This window comes from Capra hircus, chromosome 20 (genome assembly GCF_001704415.2).
Source record: "Capra hircus breed San Clemente chromosome 20, ASM170441v1, whole genome shotgun sequence".
Classification (NCBI taxonomy): Eukaryota; Metazoa; Chordata; class Mammalia; order Artiodactyla; family Bovidae; genus Capra; species Capra hircus.
The window spans coordinates 56,381,179-56,407,835 of NC_030827.1; the positions used below are offsets into that span (position 1 = coordinate 56,381,179).

Genomic DNA, 26,657 nt, shown 5'->3' on the forward strand with positions numbered 1-26,657 from the left:
TGAAGCCAAGTCAGGTCTCTGAAGCATTTTGCTCCATTTTCCATTATGGAAAGAGGATCTAGATAACGATGTGGATGTAAATCTAATAGGCAGAGCAGAGAGCTCTCTTTGATGGGCATGAAACTAAAACAGGTATTTCTCTGATTCTGATCCAATCAAGAGAGTCTTTAGACCTCTGATACGGTGTGAAACGCTTTCCCCTTCATATTGTTATTGTTCAGTCACTAAGTCACGTCCGAGTCTCTTAACCCCATGGACTGCCACAGGCCAGACCTCCCTGTTCCTCACTGTCTCCCAGAGTTTGCCCAAGTTCACGTCCACGGTCAGTGATGCTACTGCCTCATCCTCTGCTGCCTTCTTCTCCTCCTGGCTTCAGTCTTTCCCGGCATCAGGGTCTTTTACAATGAGTTGGCTCTTCACATTAGATGGCCGAAGTATTAGAACTTCAGCTTCAGAATCAGTCCTTCCAATGAGTATTCAGGATTGATTTCCTTTAGGATTGACTGCTTTGCTCTCCTTGCAGTCCAAGGGACTCTTGGGAGTCTTCTCTGGCACCACAATTTGAAAGCATCAATGGTGATCAGGCTTCTTTATGGTCCAACCATCACATTCCTGGGGTTCCCTGATAGCTCAGTTGGTAAAGAACCCACCTGCAATGCAGGAGACCCTAGTTTGATTCCTGGATCAGGAAGATCCACTGGAAATGGGATAGGCTACCCACTCCAGTATTCTGGCCTGGAGAATTCCATGGACTGTGTAGTTAGTTCATGGGGTTGCAAACAGTCAGACACGACTGAGTGATTTTCACTTTCTTTCTTTCTCACATCCCTGCTTGACTGCTGGAAGCACCAGAGCTTTGACTATATGGACCTGTGTCAGCAAGATGATGTCTTTGCTTTTTAATACGCTGTCTAGGTTTGTCATAGTTTTCCTTCTAAGAAGCAAGCATCTTTTTCCTTCATAAAGCTTCCTGTTTGTTCGTATGATAAATATATGGCTCTTTGGAATTACCACTTTTGTTTATTATGTCACCACCACCATCATCACTCTTCATCAAGATTTAACTTTAGTAATTCCATGGGGGTCCAGCAGTTACAGCTTCACGTCCACTGTAAGGGGCTCAGGTTTGATGCCTGGTCAGGGAACTAAAATCTGGAATCCCATGCCACACAGCTCCGCCAAAAGAAAAAAAAGTAAATGGCGAATGTTAAAAAAAAAAAAAAAGACTTTATTACTTTTTCTTTTAAACAGTAAGCAGAAGCATTTGAGTAAGCTCCTTAATGTAGAAGAGTCATCTCAAAGAGAAGTTTAAATATTTCTTTGAGGTCCAGTCTTGGTGAAAACTGCTGCTGACCCATGGTTTTGGTAGAGATTCATATTTCTGGAAACTTTTTATCATTATCAAACAAACACAGTTTATGCTTGTAGCTTCTGCTTTTTACTGTTTTTTTTTTTTTTTAAACTAACCTTGCAGTCTCTTTATGCATCAGTGGAGCATATTACTTGCAATTGTAGGAAGAGCATTGTATGAAAAGGTGTTTTGGGAGAGGTATTGTGGGAGAGTTTTACAAACGCTCAGAAATCCACAGCAGGAGTAGGTAAGGTTTCCGTGAGTCACATGGTGGTAGAATTCTTTATTTGCTTTTTTGCTCAAATGTCTTGGAAGAAACAGAGCAGAAAGTCTGGAAGAATGTGCCATCAGGGGACATGATGCATCGTCGTAGGCCAGAATGAGTCACAGGAGCATAAGTCAAGAAATCATGAATGAGGGAGTGTGTCATTTAACCCCCGACCAGTATTTGGATTAGTGTTTTTAGGTAATAATTCAAAACTTCTTAGATGTGCATCACATTGGAAACTACAAAATTAAAAGCTCCCGTGATTGAAAAGTGAAAGTGTTAGTTGCCCCGTCGTATCCAACTGTATGTGACCCCGTGGACTTTAGCCTGCCAGGCTCCTTTGTCCATGGAATTCTCCAGGCAAGAATACTGGAGTGGGTAGCCATTCTCTTCTCCAGGAGATCTTACCAGCTTAGGGATGGAACCTGGGTCTTCTGCATTGCCAGTGGATTCTTCACTGTCTGAGCCACCAGGGACGCCCTGCAATGATTGAGGGGAGGGTCTTTTATTTTCATACTTTTTTAAATATTATGGATTCTGATACAAATGCCAGTTACCAGCACACTTATTTTATGTAAATGACAAGCTTAGTATTGAAGTCCCCATAGCCAGAAATGGGCCAACAGATAGCTCCCATCTGTTTAGTCCTGATTCTGATTGTCTTGGGCTGTAACGTCAATGATTCAGTGCTCATTTCAAACAGTTTACAGAATTACTCTTAAATGTCAATTTTTTATGTGCTTTATTTTTGAGGCCAAGAAGCTTGATTGTAATCACTTGACAGCGTAAAGAGAGACTTTCCACATGATGACAAATAACGTTTTACAAAAGTCTTGGTTATTTTCCCCTCCGTTTCTTTCTTTCATCAGGGAGTCTTTTCATGCCTCTTGTTACTTACTAGTGTAAACTAGTGCTGGTCCCTGAACTGTTTCCTCTGGCCCACGATGACATAAGTGTTTATAAACTTCAGTGGCAATTTCGCAGTCATTTTACGCCTGTTGAACTAATAATAACTGAAAAAGTAGGACTTCTATGTTAAATATCCTTTAGTTTTTTTTCTTTCTGGTAATATATTTTTGACTACATTTTACAAAAGTCTTAGTCTTTGACAGATGGGATATTAACAAAATCCTTTCCCCACTGGGAATTTGAGATTCTCTCTGCTGGGCAGCATTGTTTTTTGTGTTTGGAGGAAAAATCGGAGAGAAAAAACAGCCTTACCGTCCCCCCTACCCCAAAACAATCTCTGACTCAGAGAGGCCTTCCCTATACCTGCCACATTTCTGCGGTTGTGACATGTCACTCCCTCCTGGGCAGGTCTTCCTTCGTGAGTCCTTGGAGCAGAAACTGGAGAAGCGGCGGGAAGAGGAGGTGACGCGGGCGGCCATGGTGATCCGGGCCCACGTCTTGGGCTACTTGGCGAGGTAAGAAGTGTGCGGAGGGGAGGGGGGGTGTCTAGCATGTTTCACACGGTGGTGCTGGCTATTATATGCTTTCATTTAAAATAGACCCAGGCGGTTTCTTATCAGGACCAGGCTAAGTAGAGGGCCAGGGCAGCACTCCTAATTGGTGATGCCAGTTAGCTTGACCTGGGCAGGAAGTGGGAACAGGGGCTCGTGATGTCTCAGAGCAGTAGTGTCTCTAGGGGGCACTGGGCGAGGTATTTAAATAGTTTCCCTAGTTCCTCGGAGCCATATACTGAAGCCACAGGCAGCTTGCCTGTTTACTTTGGGGTTGACCCCTGGGTCCACAGCGGCCCCCTCTCCCGGGCTGGTCCGCTGGTCATCATCTCATCATCATACATTACATTTTCTCGAACATAAAAACCATCCTGCTGTGGTGAATCCTTTTTCCTTTTGCTCCCAAGAACAGCAGAAAGTATCACATCCCTTGGTTCTGTTTACAGCCTCACTTCCTGCCTGGACTTTGCAGTCAGTTCTTAGGAGCAATGTGTTTATTTAGCCAATATGATGGCAGGCTTCTTGCTAGAGTTCTGTTATTATTCTTTTGTTTTCCTTCTGTTTTTGCCCACAAGGGCCTGCTCATTGGCTCCCGGTAATGAGTCCCAGTAATGAGTGGATCAGCCCCAAATAAGGTCCTGCTCTCTTGTCGTGTAACATTAACGTAAACTCCCGTGAAGAGCTCGTGGCCTCATTCCGTCCTCAGCGATACTGTTGTGCTGTTTTCGTTCTCGTTTTTCAGAAAGCAATACAAGAAGATCCTTGATTGTGTAGTGATCATTCAGAAGAACTACAGGGCCTTCCTCCTGAGGAGGAGATTTATGCATCTGAAAAAAGCAGCTGTGGTTTTCCAGAAGCAACTCCGAGGTCAGATTGCCAGAAGAGTTTACAGACAGCTGCTGGCGGAGAAACGGGCAGAGGAGGAAAAGAGGAAACGGGAAGAGGAAGAAAAGAGGAAACGGGAGGAGGAGGAAAGGTATGGACTTTCCTTATTTGCATGAAACAGACAGGACACCTTTGGAGTTTTTATGCTCTGGTTCCAGCCTTGAGGCTGTAATTCCCAGAGCATGCTGCTGAACCTGCTGTTGGAAACAGTACCTTTTGGTGGGTCAGATAAAATTCCTTGGCACCACTGAAGACCCAGTTTCATGCATATTTTTATTCATGCAAAGAATAGCTGTCTGTACTGCCCAAGGAAGACACCCCGTTCATCCTTCACGCCTTTTAAGTCATCTTTAGCAAAGCTTTTGTTAAAAAGTTCACTGTTAGCTCCTAGTAATGGTAGATGCCATTCTTGTAGCCATTAACGGTGAGTTTAGCTTGATTTAAGGGTTTGGGAGGGATTGTTGACTTAATTATTGCTAGTTTTTTTTTGTTTGTTTTTTTAAGGTTTATTTATTGCTGAGCTGGGTCTTCATTGCCACCTTCAGGCTTTCTCTAGTTGGAGGGAGCAGGGCTATTCTGCAGTGTGTGGGCTTCTGATTTCTCTTATGGTGGGGCACAGCTCTAGGCTCTCAGGCCTTAGTAGTTAGGGCACACAGGCTTAGTTGCTCTGCACCATGTGAAATCTTCCTGGACCAGGGATCGAACCCAAGTCTCCTGCTTTGGCAGGCAGATTCTTAACCACTAGAGCATCACAGAAGCCCAGTTAGTGCTCGTTTTGAGATGTCTATGTGAATAGAGTTGGCACATATGCAATGATGTGGAAAACTGGGAGATGGGATCACAGTAATCTATGTTCCTCTGGAAACCATTTGAATATTTGTTTTATGTGGATTTTTATTGACTTTTCAGGCATGCTACTAAAGCGTGCCCCTCAACTGCTGAGCAAGCATTTGTAGCTTGTGCATCGGCAGAATGCGGCAGAAGCTTAGTGTTGTGACTTGTTTTTTAAACAATAATCTTGGGGGAAAAAAACCTTGGCTTTCTGAAAAGTGGTTCTCAGATTTTTTTTTTCATTGCTTTCATTTATTTTCACTGTCTTTTTTTCTTGACTATTTTTAGAGAAAGAGAGAGGGAACGAAGAGAAGCGGAGCTCCGCGCCCAACAGGTGAAAAACGCCATGACCACGTGGCATCTTGTCTGTTACCTTCCCACTACTGACACTTTTGGAGAAGGAAATGGCAACCCACTCCAGTATTCTTGCCTGGAGAATCCCATGGACAGAGGAGCCTGGCAGGCTACAGTCCATGGGGTCACAAAGAGTCAAACTCAACTGAGTGACTAACAGTTTCACTGACACTTTGCCTCAGGGATGAGAAACTAAAATAATGATATAGGGAGAAGGATTCAAAACTAAAGACACAGGAAGAAGGATTTTAGAGGAGATGTTTCTGTTGCCATTTTTAACCCATTACAGTTGGGTAAAAATGTGTGAATGTCTTCAGATTTTTTGTGCCAGTCACAAAAGCATGCTAGCTCTAAACCGGCAGCACCACTGTACTAATTTGCTCAGACTGCTATAATATATAGTGCCACAGCCCGGAGGGAATTAAACAAAAGAAATCGATTATGTCACAATTCTGCAGGCTACAAATCCAAGATAAGTTTCTGCAAGGGCTGGTTTCTTCTGAAGCTTCTCCCTGTAGGTTCGTGGCGTGTCATTTACATGTTCTTACACCTAAGTGCATACTTCCCTGGTGTCTCTGTGTGTGTCCCCTCTTATAAGGACATAAGTTAGATTGGCTTAGAGCCCTACCTTGGGGCCTCATTGTAACTTTATCACTTCCTTAAGGTCCTGTCCCCATATCCAGGCGTATTCCAACGGTCCTGGGGGTTAGACTACAGAGGATGAGATGGTTGGATGGCATCACTGATTCAATGGACATGAGTTTGGGTAAACTCCAAGAGTTGGTGATAGACAGGGAAGCCTTGTGTGCTGCAGTCCATGGGGTCACAGAGTCAGACATGACTGAGCCACTGAACTGAACTGGGGGTTAGGGCTTCACATGGCAGTTTGGCAGAGGGAGGGGTGCAGGTCAGCCCACAGCGGGCCCCATCGCATCATGCAGGAGGGCCACTGCCCCCCTTCTCTGCAGGGTCACTTCCTGACCTCTTCCTTCCTCCGGGATCCAGGAGGAAGCAGCCCGGAAGCAGCGGGAACTGGAAGCCTTGCAGCAGGAGAGTCAGAGGGCAGCAGAGCTGAGCCGGGAGCTGGAGAAGCAGAAGGAGAACAAGCAGGTGGAGGAGATCCTGCGGCTGGAGAAGGAGATTGAGGACCTGCAGCGCATGAAGGAGCGGCAGGAGCTCTCCCTGACCGAGGCGTCCCTGCAGAAGCTGCAGCAGCTGCGGGACGAAGAGCTGCGGCGGCTGGAGGACGAGGCCTGCCGCGCCGCCCAGGAGTTCCTGGAGTCGCTCAACTTCGACGAGATCGACGAGTGCGTCCGCAACATTGAGCGCTCGCTGTCGGTGGGGAGCGGGTGCGCGGGCGAGCAGGCTGCTGGGGCGGAGAAGCCTAGCTTCAACTTCAGCCAGCCCTACCCGGAGGAGGAGGAGGTGGACGAGGGCTTTGAGGCCGACGACGATGCATTCAAGGACTCGCCCAACCCCAGCGAGCACGGCCACTCGGACCAGCGCACCAGCGGCATCCGGACCAGCGACGAGTCCTCGGAGGAGGACCCCTACATGAACGACACCGTGGTGCCCACCAGCCCCAGCGCCGACAGCACCGTGCTGCTGGCCCCCTCGGAGCACGACTCCTCTGCCGGGGAGTCCACCTACTGCCTTCCCCAGACCCCGGGAGCCCTGCCCGCCCCAGAGGGCGACTACGATTACGATCAGGACGACTACGAGGACGGGGCCATCACCTCCGGCAGCAGCGTGACCTTCTCCAACTCCTGCAGCAGCCAGTGGTCCCCAGACTACCGATGCTCCGGGGGCACCTACAACAGCTCCGGGGCCTACCGGTTCAGCTCGGAGGGCGCCCAGTCCTCGGTGAGTACCCGCTGGCCTGGTGCCACCCACTTCCTCGCCCCCCGCCCCCTGCCGGCCCTCACTGGGCTGGAAGTTGTCTGTCATCCACGCCCCTGCTGCACCCTCCCTGGGATGAAGACATCCCCCCACAGGATGGGCCAAAGGCAGGCTCTTAGAGCTGGTCTGAGACCCATCTCTCTTGCCAGAAGCAATCGGGTGAGAAAATGGGCCTACTGGAGCTTCAACACAAAACCCAGAGAACTGCATTTTGCCCAAAGTCTAAGAAAACTGGCATGCTCAGTGGAGAATTTGGCCGGTGTCTGTCCTGGCTTTGCAGGAGGTTGGGAAATAAGGCCCACTGTAATTTCTAATGAGGCTCACCAGGGACCTTTCAGAGAAAGCTCCAGACAGTAGCTTCAGGCTCACTGCAGGATATTGTGTATTGTTCTCATTTTAAGAGAGGAAACTGCAGGCTTCAGCAGCCCCTTTCTAGCTTCTGGATTTATTTGTAGTTTACTTTTTTTTTCTTTCTTTTCATTGACCATGTGTTAAATACTGTCTGGACTTTTCTAAGATTTGAAGATACATTTAGCACAGTAACCTAGAGGAGATTAACTCTTGAGTGGTTTGTAGTAGTGTTGTACTTAGAACAGAGTCTTGGGATTAAACTATGTCTCGTGTGCTCCATCTCAAGCCCACCGACCACTCTTCACCAGCAGTCAGTATTTTGTAATTCTGAATTCTTTTGATGACCACACTCCATTGTATTGTGACAAATCGGCCTGTGGCTTCTTTGTCAGTTACTTTTATTTTTTCAGTGTTGATCTGTGCTGGGCATTTCCGGTGATTGTTTTCTGTCCTTTGGCTCACTGTTGGCTCTCTCTCTCTCCTGGTTCAGTTTGAAGATAGTGAAGAGGACTTCGATTCTCGGTTTGATACAGATGACGAGCTTTCGTACCGGCGGGACTCTGTGTACAGCTGTGTCACGCTGCCTTACTTCCATAGCTTCCTGTACATGAAAGGTATGACCTGCAGCCGTCCTGGTACCTGGGTTAGGGGGTGAAGCGATGGGAAACCGAGGCTGATGGAAGGGGGACAGGGAAAATCACCCTACATCCCCCTTGCCTGGTGTTAGGCCCTGTCGGGTGGATGGAGGGGACGCCATGGTGGTGTGACATTGGTGACCCGATCAGACTGCGTAAGGACGAAGGGTCTGCAGCCACCATCACCGTTGTCAAGCCATCTCTCTCTGCCGCCTCCATGTTTCATGTGTGTGTGTTAGTCAGTCGTGTCCGACTCTTTATGACCCCATAGGCTGTAGCCCACTAGGCTCCTCTGTCCATGGAATTCTCCAGGCAAGAATACTGGAGTAGGTTGCCATTTCCCTCCTCCAGGGGATCTTCCCAACCCAGAGACTGAACCCGGGTCTCCTGCATTGCGGGCAGATTCCTTACCGTCTGAGCCACCAGGGCAGCCCTTCGCATCTCCTATCTGTGCTGGCTTCCTCCCTCCCTTTCTCTGTGCCTACATCTTTTCCCCTCTCTCTCTTTCTTACACGTGTACAGACACACTTGTGTGCTGCTGCTGTGGTTGGTGCGGCATTATTATTTCCCATTCCAATAATAAGGCTGCATTTTTGCCTCCATTATTATTTCCCATTACAATAATTAAAGCTGCATTTTTGCCTCCCATAGGAGTCTTAGAGACCCCGGAGGGATGTCTTATACACAGAAAAGTAAAGATCTGAGAGTGGGTCGCCCCTGGCTTGAACTGCCTTTGACATCTACTGTCTGTCCCTTGCTCGTGATGAGAATTTTAATTCTATTTTCTCATTGCCATGGAACTTGGAATGTATTGAACTGGATTTTGATGCTTGGGGACCTTGAAGCACCCTCCTTCTGGAAAAGTACTTAATCAGGACCTTGTCCCTGTGGCTTATTCATGTTCTCGACCTTGACTTCCAAATCAGTGAGAGGGATCGAGAGAAAGCATAATCATCACCAGTTTTATGTAGGTCATCAAAAGAGGGCATTGTCTGGCTTCTCGCTTGGCCCTGGACTGGATGAAGGGAGAGGCCACGTCTTGTGGGTCGGGTGGAGATAACAAGACCCACCCTCCCCAGGTGGTTTAGATTCTTTGTGTTTTCTCTGACCCTTTGTTTCTGTGCTTTGCCTTTGCTTCTCTTTTCTGTTGGGATATTTTTCTTTTCTCATATCTCTTTTGTTCTCCTTAATACTTTCTCTGTGTGTTCTTTTTTTTTGCCTTTTAACTTGGTTTCTTTTTACTTCACTTTCCTTCTTTGACGTCTGTGTAGCTGCTAACATCAGTCACTTACTTTTCAAATGTCTGCTGTTCTCAGCCTCAAAGGGCTCATGGAAACCTCTCCAGGTTTGTTTTAGGGGATATCTTCCTATTGGTGAAAGGTACTTGTTGATGGAAATTCATATAGTTGTGTTGGGATGAAAAAGATTGAGGAATTCTAACCAAATAATCGAGTGTTCATTGGATGAGGAAAAAAAATGTCTTCACAGAGCAGAGTCTAATAATGTAGTAAGTATCTAATCATAGCATTTTAAGATTTTCTCATGCATTTCCCGGAATAAAGATAAACTTTTATTATCCTTATATTTTCCTCACCCCCTAATTAATCTAGTTCTCTAAGTTAGCTTAAAAATTCCCTGTAAATCACTCTTAATTGTAATATATAGCATTCATTTATTATATAATTGTCTTGATTAAAACAAATAAGATTATGAAAAAGTAAATATGCATTCAGAGCACTCAGATCCCAACATTAAAGCGTTAAAAGCTCAAGAAGGTAAGCAAGTGAACTTTTGGCAAACTCATCTCTTAATAAAACAAATTATTGTGTAACTGCATCACCATTTAATCTCTGATACATTGTTGTTTGATGTTTAATAAGGCCTTAAGTTGTGACCAAAAGTTTCAAAGAAACGAGTGATAAGGCAAACCTAACCATCAGATTATATTCTGTGAGTGTAAATCAGTTTGCACCAGCCTAATAACCTCCTGAAGGTGTTCACAGTCAGGAAACTAAGAACACTGATCAGATTCTCTAGATGAAATATGAAGGGAGCCCCCGGAAAAGGGGAGGGAGGGCTGGGCGTGAGTCCCATCGATAACGGAAGCACAACAGAGTGACTGGTGGTGATGACTGTTGTAATCCGTGTCTTTGAAACAACTATGAATAACCCTTATCATTCAAAGACGATAAGATAATAGGACAACTTTGTACCGCAGTTTCCTCTTGGCTTATTTTGAGAAACTTAGATTAAAGCCACAAATCAAGAAGGAAAAGAAGTTTTCTTCTGGTAGTCCCTGGCAAGTTTGTTGTTTGTTAGGAAACAGCTCTGGTGCTTGGCATGAGCACAAAGGCTTGTCAGCTAGGTAAGCAAGACATTCTGTAGATACGAGACAGGGCTGCCGTCTGTACAAGTCAGTGAAACACGTGCGCTTTGCAACGCACACACAAACCAGCGTTATCTTTGCTTCTCTTGTTCCACTGTGAGATTGAGATCTGTGATCACTGAGCAACCATTGAAAAAATTGATCTGAGAATGTCTGTTTTAAATATATTTCTAATCTGTAAAAGGAAAGCATTTCCTCTATATTCATTTTCAGTATCCACATTTAGATACTCTTTATTTGTGTTACTGGTGGATCAAAGAGATAACTTATGGACATTTTACAGTTATTGAAGTAGATGTGGCATTCTTCGGTGGATTTGTTAAAACAGATTCGTGACTCATGGTGGCAAAATGTCACTCTTGAGTGTCTTGGGAATCTAAGAATAATAAAATTATCCTGCTGGAAGGCTATTAGAAATATTTTTTATGTTGTAAAAGATAATATCTGTATATCCTGGTCTAGTTTCCTTCAACCAGATTTATTTCCATGAAAGAAATTATAGCTAAATTCTCATGTTCACGGTGCTATCACAGTTTAGAGTCTTTGTTTTGTAGTCTAAATTTTATACCTTGTACATGTAAACCATTTTCAGATAATGATGCCTTTCTCTGAAAAGATGTTTATTGGAAAAAGGAGACATGTTATTTTCCTACGTAAGAGTTTATTGCTGAACTCCTGAATCTTACAGATGTTGTTCCTCTCACGTTGACTAAACTAAGAAGGAAAGTGTTAACTTGGACACAGTTGTAAACTAATTTCCCCTCCCTGGGGTGTCGGGACAGAAACACGATCCATAAGTATGGAAATGGTTCTCCCCCACCCTCTTCCCCGACCCCCATGGTCCTGCCTCACTCCAGGGTTAGAATATCAGTCCGTTTGTAGTCTTGGTGTTAAGCTCCTCACCAAGATTTCTAAGCTAAGTGAGTAGGAACTTCTTTGGAAATAAGGAAGGATTATATTTCTTTTTTTGGCTGAATCTAATTGTGTGCAAGATCTTAGTTGGAAGTGCAGTGTCTTAACCAATGGACCACCCAGGAAGTCCCAGGAAGGCTTCTGATGTAATTCAAGCAAGCGAGTGTGGTCCCTACCCTGTTCTCCCTGAACATGACCCTGCAGTGCTATGATCCATCGTTGGGAGCATGTCTGAAAGGAGGATATTTGGTGCAAAGTTAAGGATGGGCTGAACCTAAGACCTATTGATCTTAACATCCAACTTGATGGACTTTCCTCAAACCCCTCCCTTCCCACCCGAACCCAGGTGGCCTCATGAACTCCTGGAAGCGCCGCTGGTGTGTGCTCAAGGACGAGACGTTCCTGTGGTTCCGCTCAAAGCAGGAGGCCCTCAAGCAAGGCTGGCTGCATAAGAAGGGCGGTGGCTCCTCCACCCTGTCCAGGAGAAACTGGAAGAAGCGCTGGTTCGTCCTCCGCCAGGCCAAGCTGATGTACTTCGAGAACGACAGCGAGGAGAAGCTCAAGGGCACCGTGGAGGTCCGGGCAGCCAAGTACGTTGATGGGCCCTGGCAGGGGCTTGGGGCTGCTTCGTCAAGTAGGTCCCTGACTCCAGGCTGACTGGGACATGTTCTCTGAAGCAGTAGGTTGGAGGAGGTGATCGAGAGTCCTCACCATTCCTTTCAGTGGGTTGAATTATTAGGAAATTAGAGAAATAAGACCGTCTGGGAAAATTCACTTGAGTTTTCAAACATTCAGCTCTGGATTATATGATGCTCGCTGAACATAGAACTAACCTGTTGGAAATGTGATTGGCTACGCATGACTCATGGTGTGGATATTGATCCCTTGGTTGAGCATCTTGTCATCCTTCTATGGATCAGCCTATCACTTTTATTTCTTCCCATGCCCAGCTGTAGCCAACAGTCCATCTGGAGGGGAGTGAAATGAATCATTTGTGTCCCACCTTTGCTGTGTTCACTGGGCCACCAGGGAATTCCCTTCTTCTAGGTTCTTATGAATCAAAGCATTGAACTCTTAAGGGCCTATTGTATTTGTTAAAAATTAAGTAAGGTTTTCAGAAAATACTGAGAATTGAGGAGTAGCTGGTTTTCTGGGATAACTAAATACTGAGCATAAAATTTGGGGATGTCATGTAGCTACTCCCCACTCAAACTGAGCAATCATGTATGTTTAGAAAATGGGTAAAAATAAGCTTTGAGAGACTGAATTAACCCCTGAATTCATGAGACCTAAAAACGACATCCTGTTTTTACTCAACCAGCATCAGGAACTTTAGAAAATGGTTCATTGAAAGGTGGAGAGTTTAATCAGTTATGTATTTAATTTTAAGGACAAACACTGAAACTGGAACAAACAGCAAAGTTTTGGAACTTTCCAGGCTGCCCCTTTGGGGTTCCTTAGGAGGATCCCATGTTCCATAGTCAAATGGGTTCGTGGGAATTTGAGTCTGAGTCCTGCAAGCGTTTGCAGCGTGGCCCAGCTCTGAGCCTCCTGCAGTCTCCCCCCTGCTGTATATACCACGATGGTCCTCTTTACCCCATAGGCGGGGGGAGTCACAGATGCCAGCAGGCTGAGAGAGACAATTACGGTCGTGAATTTCACCAGTGTAAATTTGCTGGATGTTCCTTTTGTTGCTCACTGTATAGCAAATGAATGCTTAATAGAGCCCTATTCTCCAGGTGTTCTGTAGAAATTATAGAGGTAAGGAAGTGTTAGTTCTTCAGCTGTTGGTCATGTTCTGTAGAGAGAAGGCAATGCGTTGTTAAGGTTTCACCATCATAAAGTTTTCTTCATTTTTTATTTTATTATATAAAAAAATATATAGTTTGTATTATAGAAAATTTCAGTCATATGCAAGCATAGGTTGGAGACTAGAATGAAATTCATGTGCTCATTACTCAGCGTTCAGTGGTTACCTACTCCCAGCCAGTGGTGGTTCATTTGTGATCCCACCCTGCTCTTCCCCCCTGCAAATTACATTTTTTGTTGTGGTTGACTGAGCTATGTGACTCATGGTATCTTCGTTCCCCAACCAGGGTTTGAACCCACACCCATGGCAGTGAAAACACCCAGTCCTAATCACTGGACTGCCAGGGAATTCCCCAAACTATATTGTTAAAGCAAGCCCTAACCATATCATTTCATTTGTAAATATTTGGTATTCACTTAAAGATTAAGACGTTTTAAAATATATAATCACAATATTATTATCACATTTAAAAAGGAAAATGAACTCCTTCTGTCATCCAAATTCTAGTCATTATTCAGATTTCCCCAGTTATCTTACAAATGGAGGTGATAGTGTTATTGCTTTGGTTTGGTTTCTTTCTTCAAATCAGAATACAAATAAGGTTCGTAGTTTTTGATCAGCTGACAGATCATATCCTGTAGTTGACACGCTGTGTTTATTGAGACCCTGACAGTATCATCATCTCCAGGGAAGCTTTTTATAAATGCAAGTCACTGGGTTCTACCCTGAAAAACTCCACCTGGGTTTTCTGAATGTTCCCCAGGATTCTGGTGGACCTGCTGTGGCTCGGAACCATGGCACCCACTCATTTTATACACAAGGTAACTGAGTTCCCAGGAATCTAAGGGGCTGGTCTGGGATGATGTGGTCTGGTTAGATTTCCCCTGAAAATTGTCACCCTGCTCCAGAGGCTGCAGTATCAGACACCTGGCTGATTGCTCCCCCATCAGGGTCACCTCTCTCTTCCACTCTTGAGAAGGCATCACAGACTCCTGTGTGAATTCTAATCTCCTTGCTTTTTCAAAATATTTTATCTTAGTTGTTGTTCTTCAGTTGCCAAGTTATGTCCAACTCTTTGCAACCCCAGGGACTACAGCACTTCAGGCTTCCCTGTCTTTCACCATCTCCCAGAGTTTGCTCAAACTCATGTCCACTGAGTCGGTGATGCCATCCAACCATCTCATCCTCTGTCGCTCCCTTCTCCTCCTGCCCTCCATCTTTCCCAGCATCACGGTCTTTTCCAGTGAGTGGGGTGTTCACATCAGGTGGCCAAAGGATTGGAGCTTTAGCTTGAGCATCAGTCCTTCCAATAAGTATTCAGGGTTGATTTCCTTTAAGAAATCTCATCTCAGTGATTCTAGCTAAAAGGTCATACCGTGTTTATTTTGTCTAAGCGGACTGCTGAATGTTCTAGTTATAAAATAAGTGTTTTACTGGAAACAGCTGTGCTACTTCAGCTGTCAAAGCAAGCTGTCTGTATCCCCAACACCCTTCTTCCACAAGGAGATCGCCACCTCTGGTCCCATCCCAACAGCTGCTTGTCTTTTACCCTGCTCTTCTTAGCCTGGTCCACTGAGTCTGAACCTCTAGGGTTGTTTAAGAATGTTAGGATCAGATCCAGGTGGAATTCAGATCTAGAGACACTCAAGTCCTGCTCTTTACCCCGAAGCCCCTAGTGGAAATAGTGTGCCCTTACCAGAGGAAGTCAGAGGTGTCAGCGGCGGCCTTAAACCTTGGTAGAATGCTGTGATGATTGAAAGAGCTCCTGCAGATTGGCTGCAACGTGCGGGTCCTTTACAGAGCAGTGGGGGAAGCAAGGGAAGGTACGGGCAGACTGGGGCACCTGAACTGGGTGGGCCTTGCGTGGGCCAGTGGGAGAAGAGAGGCCCCTCCCTAGAGAAGTCAAGGATGCCCCTTAACCCCATTCCCACCGCTCCACACCCCCTCCAGCAGACCCCTCCATTTTCGAGCAAGAAGGAGTCTTCCACCCCCAGAGGCCCCTTCATCATTTCTCAAAGTGAAAAGGCTGAAAGGATTGGTGTCTGATTTTTCAGTTACTGTGAAATTTCTCTTCTTGCCCCTCCTTAAGCATTCATTCTCTGTTCCCGATCTGCGTTGGGGGCTTGTGTTTCCCTGCAGGGAGATCATAGATAACACCAGCAAAGAGAACGGGATTGACATCATCATGGCGGACAGGACCTTCCATCTGATCGCGGAATCCCCAGAAGACGCCAGGTGAGGCTCTGTGCTGTCGACTCGGTCGTAACTACATCCTCGTTCCTCTGCCGGCCTGGATGTCACATGGGTCACTGTTGAGCTGACCAGCCCTGGAAAGCTCTTAGCTGATTTTTCTAGTTGGGTATTTCTGATAGGATGGTTGAAGGACTGAGTCGGAAGAGCTGAATGCATTGCATACTTGTCTCCTGGGGACTCTTTCATTGGCTTTATGTCCGTTACAGTAACAAAGCACATGGACTTCCAGCTTCACTTGCCACTGGACAGACCCTTTGATGGGTCCCCTCAGGCTTTTACGGTCACCAGCAGCGTATGGAAACTGCGCTCCTACACACAGCTGAAAGCCACCCTCTGGAAGCTTCTGAGCTTTGGAAGGGAGCAGCTTCTGTTTGCTTAAGGGTTGAAAAAGCAGGATCATTCACCACTGGCTGTTTAAACAAATGCCAGGATTGTGGCTTTTGGGAGGGTGCTTAAGGCTGTGACAGTGAAGAATTCCGTGGCTGGAGAGTTAGTTAACACTTAGAGGGAACGTACTACATTCCAAGCAGTATTCAGAATGCTTCGTGTGTACTAACGCATTTAATTCTCACAACAACCCGACGGGGTAGCAGGAGTTACTGTTAACCGATTTTATAGCGTAGGAGACAGAGGTACAGAGAAAAGCTAGTATACTCTGTCAAGTAGGGCAAGCTCAGTTCTGTTGAACAGAGGCAGAAATCCTCCATTAGGAGCTTAGACTTCTGACTGAGCTCAGAAGACAGTGGTGTCTCTTATTGGCTGTGGCAGGTTGTCTGACTTTCCTGGACCTCGATGTCCATTGTTATGCCAGTGGGCACCAATTAAGGACTGGGGTCTGCCCCTCAGTATGGCCCATGGCAGGATCACTCAGGAGAGCCTGTGTCTTGTCTGACCTTGCTGCTTTCTGGGTGTGTTGGGTCAGGTTAGCTGCCTGTCATCCAATGCCAATAAAAGGAGCTCGTCTGAGCTCAAAATGCTCATCTGAGCAATGCCACAAAATACCGTCTAATTTATGAGGGTGACATCCTTTGGCCTGTGTTCTTCACTTTTCAGAGCTTCCCTGGTGGCTCAGATGGTTAAGAATCTGCCTGCAATGCAGGAGAACCCAGGTCAGTCCCTGGATTGGGACGATCCCTTGGAGAAGGGAATGGCAAACCCATTCCAGTATTCTTGCCTGGAGAATTCACTTTTCAGCTCAGAAATCACTAGAATCTTCCAGAGAGTTCTCGGGGCCTTTATGACCCCTTGCCCTTTGGATGTTTCTCTGTTGATACAACACCATGGCAGCAGCATTAAGGGCAAAGAAAATAATTCTTCCCATGGGAATGAACTAAAACCCCCGCTGAGATCCATAAATCATGACACACACTGGAAAAACAAGCAGACCTGGGATTACAACCCCATCATTCTGTCTGAGACTCCTGGAGACCACATGTGGTTTTCTGCGGTCCAGGGAATGCCCACGGCTTTGCAACTGAATTATAGACCCAGCGCTTGGCAGCAGCCCTGTCTGTTTTGTCCCATAATGAACCTGCTAAATTTAACATTTGGAATATTGTAGCCAAGGAATTTTTGCCCTGACCAGTGGAGCACATTTTTACAAATTCTTTCTCAGATTCTGAGTTGTACTTGATTTAGGAGAAGAGATTTTTTTAGATTTGAGGGGGTCACCTGTACAGATGGAAACGGCAGCAAATTTTGTGTGTGTGTGTCTGTCTGTCTGTCTATCTATCTGACCCCATGTGACTACATTTTAAATGTATATGTTGCTCAGTGTTTAACTTGGGATGTTTTTGAGCTTTATAAAGTCTTGCCTTTGGATTAACTAGAGTTGACGAACAAATTCATATTAAAATGTTTCCATTGGTCTCCCTAAGAGTCTCTCTGTGTTGAGTATTTATTTAGGAATCACAGAAAATTTTAGTGCTTTGCTATAAATAATTTACGTGACTTACCTTTAAATATAGATTTTTTTTTTTTTAACTTAAATATGCCATTGGATACCAAGTAGTTTCTCAGCTTTAGTTACAGGAGTGTGTATATGTGTCTGATCAGCCCCCTGCAGGAGAAGGATGTCGTGGAATCTCACATTCAGTACCTCTCACTTGTAGTTGCTTAGTAAATAATGGATGGATGGATTGACGGGCCAACAGACAACTGGACATGTGTAGTCATTTTTCTCAAGCGTGTATTGTATTTCTAGTTACAGTATAACTTTTGTTCTGCTTGACTTTTCTGGAATTGACCTGTTTTCCTTCATTATCTGAATCTGATGAGGCTGGAAGTACCAAAAACCTTTTGAAATGAAGACAGAAGAGTTCTCTAGTCAAAATAATTTTCTGCTTTAGACATTTGTTTTCTGTTTCCAGCTCTCCTATGGTTTCATGCACCTAGGCAGAAATCCTATCAGGTGTTTGGAAACCTCATCTGGGACTGAGTAGACACCCAAGATGATACTCTTATATTATAGGCCTTTTTATCTTGGAATATACTTTTTAAAACTGAGAAGGCACTTGAATGTTCCGTAGGTTATAAATAATATCTTCAGTAAAGACTCTTGACCTCAGGGTTTTGGATAGAAATGAGGGTCTCATTTCTTGCTGCCAATTTCTCTAGAAACTCATTATCACCATTAAATGTCCATGGGAATGTAGGGCAGAGAAAAGGGTTTTCCCACTGATTGGAAGTCGCATCAGATGGTACTTCAAGGTTTGGCTGTTAGTTCTACCCTTGCTCCTTTGGTAGTAGTATTTTATCTACATGTACCCGCGAGGAACAGGCAAGTTAAGAAAGTTGCTCAGAGGAGATGTCATTTTCTCAGGGGAGGGGGGACAGGGTGTCCCTGTTTCATAAGCGCAGAGATTGGCCATCCCCTGACCCTCGCTGTCTCCTTCCCACAGCCAGTGGTTCAGTGTGCTGAGTCAGGTCCATGCGTCCACAGACCAGGAGATTCGGGAGATGCATGATGAGCAGGCCAACCCACAAAACGCTGTGGTATGTAAGCTGCGCTGGGGTGAAGGGGGCAAGGGGACCGGGACCTTGCGGGCAGTGTTTTTTTTTTAAGTAACTAATAGTATAATAATCGGGCTTTCCAGGTGGCTCAGTTGGTAAAGAATCTACCTGCGATTCAGGAGACGCAGGTTTGATCCTTGGGTTGGGAAGATCCCCTGGAGGAGGGCATGGCTACCCACTCCAGTATTCTTACCTGGAGAATCCCCATGGACAGTGGATCCATGTCCTGCGTCATGGAAGGCTGCCGTCCATGGGGTCGCAAAGAGTTGGACGTGACTAGAGCAACTAGGCACATACATACACGCTCTATAATAATGAAAGAGAGAAGCAGGAACATTTTGGTAAAAATCATGCAAAAACACAAGAAATTATAGAAGATTGTGAGTAGTAATAGATTACAGTTTGCCCATCTTGAACAAAAAAAATTCCAGTTTTTATGAAATCGTGAAACCGTATTATATTTTCTTCAAATGATTTACTGAATTACAAACCATATTCATTCTGTCATTCCTCTATCCTACATATGTATAAACAGAGCCACAAAAATATATTTTAGAAGTAGTTTCCTTTTCATGTAAATGTAAAATTCAAGATAGATCATAATATAAATCAGAAAATTGGTACGATTGAAAGAAGTTTGTAAACACCCTTTACTGAAAGTATTTTAGGAGCAAGACAGAAAGATTCGCTTATAATTTATTTAATGAGTAGACTGTAGATTCTGCCCTGTCTCAAGGCTGTCTGTACTGAATGAAGGGGAATGTTTCTTTAGATAACTATTACTTCACAGTTAACACAAAAAGAAGGAGCCTTTTTTGTGTGCCTGCTTGGAGAGGCATCATCTAGGGATGTTATCATGATGCGTGCTGGACTCCAGTGGTTCTCTGAGTTTCTCTGCTTTTCGCTCCTTTCCAGGGCACTTTGGACGTGGGGCTGATCGATTCTGTGTGCGCCTCGGACAGCCCAGATAGGTAAGCTCAGTTGTGATGGTTAACAAAAGTACCTGCTCATTACCTGCAGGCACCCACAGGCCTCTATGCTCTAGTCTTGGAGATGACTCCAGGCTTCGTGTTCCCACCTGGTCCGCTCCAGCAATCACGGTCTTCCTCTCTGGGTGTCTTTGGTGTGCAGGGGATCAGGGTGAGGGAGACCATGGAAACCTAATTTAGACAATCATAGAGACAAACGGGCTTCCCAGGTGGCCCCATGGTAAAGAATCTCCTTGCAGTGCAGGAGATGGGGATTCATCCCCTGGAGAAGGGAATGGCAACCCAGGTATTCTTGCCTGGGAAATCCCAGGGACAGAAGAACCTATGGTCCTCGGGGTCACAAAAGAGTCAGATACAACTAGGCGATTAAACAATAACAACAAGAAAACAGGGAGGAACTTGGGATTCATAGAGGAAGAAAATGCTTGCATCCCAGCGCAGGGGTGGGTGAACTCCCCCCTTCTATATTTTAATAATGAACTGGAAGAGGATTTTGATGGAAGTTTATATGTAGAGTATTAATAAATTAAACCACAGTCATTTATTTTCCTTGACATGCCTTCCTTATCCATGCCCTTAAAAATAGCATATTTTCAGTTTTGCTTTTTTTGTTTTTGAAGGCAGATCATCTTTGGCAGTGGTCTCAGGGGTCTTTGTACCCAGTGACCATCATCTTTACCATCTTTATTTTGCTTCTCCACTTAAGAATTCTGAGTACAAGTGGAAAGTGACTTCTGCCTTCAATAACATTGCTTTAGAGAGAATAGAAATGAATTCAAACTGACAACAAAAATCATATCTCCTGGGCCAAATGAGAGTTCTGAGGTGTCCGTCACTCACCATTCGTGAAGGCTTTTCTGAACTATATCCTTTGTTTCTACTAGTCACCCTGCACCTCCTCGTACCTGGCTCAGGAACCTTGAACACGTGCATGTCATGTCAGTCATCAAAGCCCAGGTCCTTATTCTGACGGTCACGTTCCTGCCTGCGTTTCTCTTCTTTTAAACCCCTTCATCTGGCACGCTGGGCATGTGATGATCCATGGGAGAAATTTCCATCCCTACCTAGCTTTTCCCTCTTTCCCAAGTGCTCACCTTTTTCCTTTCCCAACTCGAGGAAAATCTTGTTTTTTAAGGACCACCTGTCTGTCCATACTATAGTCCTGTTCCTCTTTCTTTTCCTTGACTTTTTGCAGCACTTAGCTTCAGCAAACATTTGAAAAGTTGCAAAATATTGTTCGTAGTTCCTAGCTCCAGTGATTAAGAATTAATAGAAGCAAGGTCCTGTGAGAGATTCAGGGCATTGCCAGATAAAAAGATGCAGGAGAAAGTAAATTTCCATTATTAATTTATCTCTGCCTGGAAAAGGCCCCCTTGTCAGCTCACACTGAGGTCATGGATCCAGGTGGCTCTCTGTTCCAGGCATAGTCAAGTGTATGAGATGTTCCACTTACAGCTGTTTACTGATCTTCTGTTACTGGTGTCTGACATTTCATTACCGACCCACAGAAATATTCTCCAAGGCAGGAAGAAATTTACTTTGGAGAGGTATCCAAAAAAAATCTTTCCCCCACAGTCACTTTGGTTAGCCTGCCCGGAACCAAATTTCATCTGGAAAGTTTTGCATGAAGAAATGTTTTCCCTTCCAGGACCTTTCAGAATGTGTTGCTCCAAGTGTAAAGGTTAATGAGGCATGAAATAAATCCTGCAGAAATGAGCGAGGTTTGCCTCAGCAGAAAATACAAATAGCACTGCCATTTTTCTCCCTGTGACCCGTAAGCCAGGAAAAAGACGTTCAGTCTTGGTTCACACGGAGGTGATGGTTTCAGTCGAGCTAAGCGGTTTTGCTTCCTTCTCTCCCCGCTGCTCAGACCCAACTCGTTCGTGATCATCACGGCCAACCGGGTGCTTCACTGCAACGCCGACACGCCGGAGGAGATGCACCATTGGATAACACTGCTGCAGAGGTCCAAGGGCGACACCAGAGTGGAGGGCCAGGAATTCATAGTGAGAGGTGATGCCCTGAGGCTTTCTGACTTAGGGAGCCCTGTTTTCATCTACATGAGTATCTGCTGCATTTCCATTTTGAGCCTCTTTTCTAAATAATTTTGCCTCTTTTTTTTTTGTTTAAATTGGAGTATAATTGCTTTGTCCAAGTTCATAGACATCAATTTGGGCAGACTTGGGGAGATGGTGAGGGACAGGGAGGCCTGGCGTGCTGCAGTCCGTGGGGTCGCAAAGAGTTGGACACAACTCGGTGACTGAACAACAGCATAATTGCTTTACCGTGTTGTTTTCTGTTGTACAAAGAACTGAATCTGCTGTGTGTGTGCATATATCCCCTCCTCCTCGGATGATTTTGCCTGCTGGCGTTGTTAAAAATCATCAAATAAGAAAGGATTGTGGCCATTGCTAGCAGATGTGTAGAAAGACGCTCCGTTTGTAAGCCGATTGTCACCTGGTATGAGATGTTGCTCATCCTGGTTTTGAATTAACACTTCAGTCTGTCTTTCCAGGGTGGTTGCACAAAGAAGTGAAAAACAGTCCGAAGATGTCTTCCCTGAAACTGAAGAAACGGTGGTTTGTGCTCACGCACAATTCCTTGGATTACTACAAGAGCTCGGAGAAGAACGCTCTGAAGTTGGGCACCCTGGTTCTCAATAGTCTTTGTTCGTCGTCCCACCTGATGAGAAGATCTTTAAAGAGACGGGTAAGCGGTGCTGTGTGCTTCAGGCTGATCATGCTTGAGACATGGCCCGATTGATCGTAGGAGTTCCGGGTTTGCTCAGAGCAAAGGGGTGAGGTCCCCACCTAGCATGTGTATGTTCTCTCCTCTCCCCTCCAAAAATATCTCTTTCCTTGCTTAATTATCTTTTGAGGCTGTCCATGGTTACCTATATGAACACTTGATAATGTAAACCATAGTAAAAGGTCCTGATTTATTGAGTTGCAGAAAGATTCTTCTCAGGGCAATGAAATGTAAACAAACAAAGGTTTTCCTGCAGAATGCCTTGTTTTTCTGTGCTTGTGTTTGTCTTTCTCACTGTTGCACCCTAAGAGTCATAATGCAGCTGAAAAACAAGGTAAATTCTGAGTGTCAGTGAACATAACCCAGTAGAATACAGTCACACAAGCTTTTTTTCTTTTCCCCTTTGGGTATTATGAAAGATGTTTCTAGATTATTTATTTTGATTTTTGTTGCTAGTTGTGACTTTGTGTTTTTTTAGTATAGTTACTCCATTCAAAAAATACTAATTTTTTTTTTTAACTGAAATCATTCCATTGCACTTTCGTCTGGTGTCTGAACACTTGGACTGCTTACTTTGCATAAACAGTTTCTTTTGAAGGGAGGAGGGAGAATCCTAAGGAAAGGAAGAGAAGGAACAGAATGGGGGGAGAAAAGTCAGAAATCTGAGGCAAGAGTTCTCACTCTTGTTCTAGAGCCTTGAACAAGGCTTTAGTTTATGCCTGTTGCTTCTTTTAGAGCAGATGGTACTAATTATATGTTTGATTCTGGGCTTATCCTTTTAATGTTTGTCTCTCCCTCTCAACTGTAACCTCCACGTGACTTTGGGTATCTAGTGCAGGGCATTTGGAAGAAGTCAGCGAGTAGCTCCTGAACTAAATAATAAGGGACTGAGGTGGAGACGAAGTGGGTGCTGGATTTCTGGGTCTCTGGTACGGGATGCCAGCTTGGCCCCCGAGGGTAACGCTGGTATGTGCATGTCCTGCTCTCACAGGCTACTGGAACGTCACCGTGTACGGACGCAAGCACTGCTACCGGCTCTACACCAAGCTGCTCAACGAGGCCACCAGGTGGTCCAGCGCCATTCAGAACGTGACCGACACCAAGGCCCCAATTGACACGCCCACGCAGCAGCTGATTCAAGACATCAAGGTGAGAGCGGCCATAGAGGTGCATGGTAGCTCACAGATTCTCACCCTCTGGACACCACGACGTCAGCATTAGTCACGCTTCATTTTCACTCTGTAATCAGAACGAACTCTTGGTCAATTTCACATTTGTGCATCTGGGTTTTAAAAAATCTAAATGCTCGATTGCACGTGGAATGTGATGCTAAAGCTGTCATGTCTCTGGGGAGGTGTTAGACGTGGTCACCGAGGCAAACCCAGCTGTAGAACTGTGTAGGCAGAGGGACAGTGGTCTGTAATTTGGGGTAGGGGCTCCCCAGTCGCAGGGACGTGGTGTGATCTATGTGGGGGACAAGCTGCATGTCGCAGATTCCACTTGAGCCCAAGGTGGGGCCCTTCTAAGAGTCACAAAATAATTCTACTTTCACTCAACGGTTTCTAGACCACACAAGTGGATTCACTAAGAGCCTGTAATCCAAAACTCATTCCTAGTGCTCAGTCATGTCTGACTCTTCGCGACCCCATGAACTATAGGCCACCAGGTTCCTCTCTCCATGGGATTTTCCAAGCAAGACTACTGGAGTGGGCTACCATTTCCTCCTCCAGGGGATCTTCCCGACCCAGCGACCAAACTCATGCCTCCTGCCTTGGCAGGTGGATTCTTGACCCCTGAGCCACCAGGGAGAAACCCAAGATGGGTCTAGAAAATTGGAATCCTTGTTAGATGCTTCTAAACTCACAGAAGCAGCACCCAAGTTTCTGTTGACAAGATTACTTGCTCTGAGTAGATATTGAATGCATGATTAAATGGCAGCCATGAACAAGGATCACAGCACGGTGCTCCTTTTCCAGGAATGAAAATGGAGACGTGGGATGTTCTGGTTGCACTGTTCACATAACGGGTCAGTCCCTCGTGCTGAAGCAAGTCAAGGGAATTATTTTTATGCTGTTCCTCCAAGTTTTCCACGTGGGCAGGGTTCCAATACGAAGGAAAGAGCCAGAGCTATGACAGAAGAGCTACCAGAATGATAGTAAGGCAGGAATTTATTTACTGATGTACGTCAAAGGGAAGGAACTCATCAGATCCAGGAGGGAAGCTGTGCCTTTGTAAAGGTGGGAGAGGGTCTAATGCGTTGATAGGATATTATTACCCACTAACTTCAAGTCAGCCTCTTGATTCCAAAATGATATGTTTTCTGGGCATTTGGAGTCAAATTCCTGCAAGTCAGTTATCCTACAAACTGCAGAGAAGTTTGGGGAACCCTTGAAACTAATAATGTCATTTCTTGTCAAAAAAAAAATGAATTTTTTGAAGATTTCCTGTGAGAAAAGAAAGAAGAAAGTATGTATCAGCTGAACTTTCTCTTCAAAGCTATATCTTATCTACCCCTCTGTTTACTATAAAAATCAAACATGAAAGAGTAAATAGTTTTTAACTGTGAAAATGTGATTCTTAACATTTAGAAGCACTTCTTAACTCAGACAAATACATTTAATTCATTTGAAATCAGATGTTTAAAAGTAAGTAGAATTTTTCGATATGAAGCAATGCTTCTTAAGAAATGAGTCAAGTTGCCCTAATTATTTCCGTATCAGATTTTTTAAGTAATTAAAACACATTTCCTTCTCATTTTCAGTTGAGTGTTACTGAAAAAGTTTCATAGTGGAAATGAAATTGCCACAATAGAATGATTTATTGCCTCTCCTCCAACTTTTCTGTTGATTCAAAGTTCTAAAAATAATTGTGACTTTTTCAGATCCCAAATTAATGTTTTAGGAACATGAATACATGATGAAATTCTCTGAGAGGAGTTCTCAGGAAAGAACAGTCTCACTGATCGCATATTACAGTGTCATTTTCAGATGGAGGGTACGAAAGACCAGTGAGAGAACTAGCAAAATGTATTTTTTTTTTTTTTTCATAGCGGCCACCCCACACAGCTTGCAGAATCTTAGTTTCCCACCCAGGGGTCAAACCCAGGCCCCCATGCAGTAGAAACTCAGAGTCCCAATCACTGAACAGCTAGGGAATTCCTATTTTTAAAATGAATTACAAACCAGGATAGCATGATTTGCCAAATGACTTATGGCTAAATAATTAGCAAGAGAAGTGATTAATTTTTTAAGTATATGTAATTTCCAGAGATTGCTCCTTAGAAGAAAACCTATGACAAACCTAGACGACATATTAAAAAGCAGAGAAATCACTTTGCTGACACAGGTCTGTATAATCAAAGCTATGGATTTTTCAGTAGCCATGTGTGGATATGAGAGTTGGACCATAGAGAAGGCTGAGTGCGGAAGAATTGGTGCTTTCGAATTGTGGTGTTGGAGAAGACTCTTGAGAGTTCCTTGGACCACAAGGAGATCAAGGGAATCAACCCTCAAAGAAACAAACCCTGAATATTTGTTGGAAGGACTGATGCTGAAGCCCCAATCTTTTAGCTACCTGATGCAAAGAGCCAACTCATTGAAAAAGACCCTGATGCTGGGAAAGATTGAGGGCAGGAGGAGAAGGGAATGACAGAGGATGAGATGGTTGGATGGCATCAGTGGGCATGAGTTTGAGCAAAACTCCAGGAGTGAAGTGAAGGACAGGGAAGCCTGGCATGCTGCAGTTCATGGGGTCGTTCAGACACGACTTAGTGACTGAACAACAACACCAGCAATCTCCAGAGGGAAGGTTTTTAAATAACATAGGAAAATATATGCAGACCAAAGAAAGAGAATGAGAATAAGCTATGTAAGAAAAACAGAAATGTGGGATTTGTCCTGAAACATTGCCTGTGGGTATCTTGGTGCTTGAGATGGTCAATGCTGGATTCCCACCACCATCCCCGAGCTGCAGGTGTTTTGTGACGTATGAACACCGTTCATGTGCAGGTGGATACGGGTGGCTTTGTTTTTTCACGTGTATGCTTCTTATGATAAGCTTGTGGGTGTTCTCTCATGGCCCCGTTCTTCTCAAGGAGAACTGCCTGAACTCGGACGTGGTGGAGCAGATATACAAGCGGAACCCCATCCTGAGGCACACCCACCACCCGCTGCACTCGCCACTCCTGCCTCTGCCCTACGGAGACATCAACCTCAACCGTGAGTCCCAGATTCCACCCGGACCCAGGACACGGTGCTGCTGTTCCCTGTGAACTCTTGAGCTCCATCAGATACGCATTGATTGCTTATAGAGCATGAGGATTGTTGTATTAAAGAACATGCCAGTTCTCCCCAGGAACTCACGGTACCCTTCGTACACTAGAACGGGGGTTCCAAACCGCCAGGATCCAATGCCTGGTGATCGGAGATGGCTGATGTAATAATAATAGAAATAAAGTACACAATACATGTAATGCACGTGAATCATCCCCAAACCATCCCCACCCACCTCACGT

The 26,657-nt window shown here is 44.9% G+C and overlaps 1 protein-coding gene across 1 annotated transcript in view; it reads left to right on the plus strand.

Annotated features, from left to right (window-relative positions):
* MYO10 (myosin X) overlaps positions 1-26,657 on the plus strand; it is a 261,210-nt gene that overhangs the window by 224,034 nt on the left and 10,519 nt on the right. Inside the window, 14 exon segments of the mRNA XM_018065535.1 lie at positions 2,937-3,043; positions 3,822-4,055; positions 5,084-5,129; positions 6,155-7,012; positions 7,890-8,013; positions 11,679-11,922; positions 15,282-15,377; positions 18,296-18,389; positions 19,323-19,378; positions 21,267-21,409; positions 21,912-22,064; positions 22,067-22,105; positions 23,136-23,293; positions 26,238-26,361. Of these exon segments, the coding sequence (XP_017921024.1) occupies positions 2,937-3,043; positions 3,822-4,055; positions 5,084-5,129; positions 6,155-7,012; positions 7,890-8,013; positions 11,679-11,922; positions 15,282-15,377; positions 18,296-18,389; positions 19,323-19,378; positions 21,267-21,409; positions 21,912-22,064; positions 22,067-22,105; positions 23,136-23,293; positions 26,238-26,361 (2,476 nt within the window).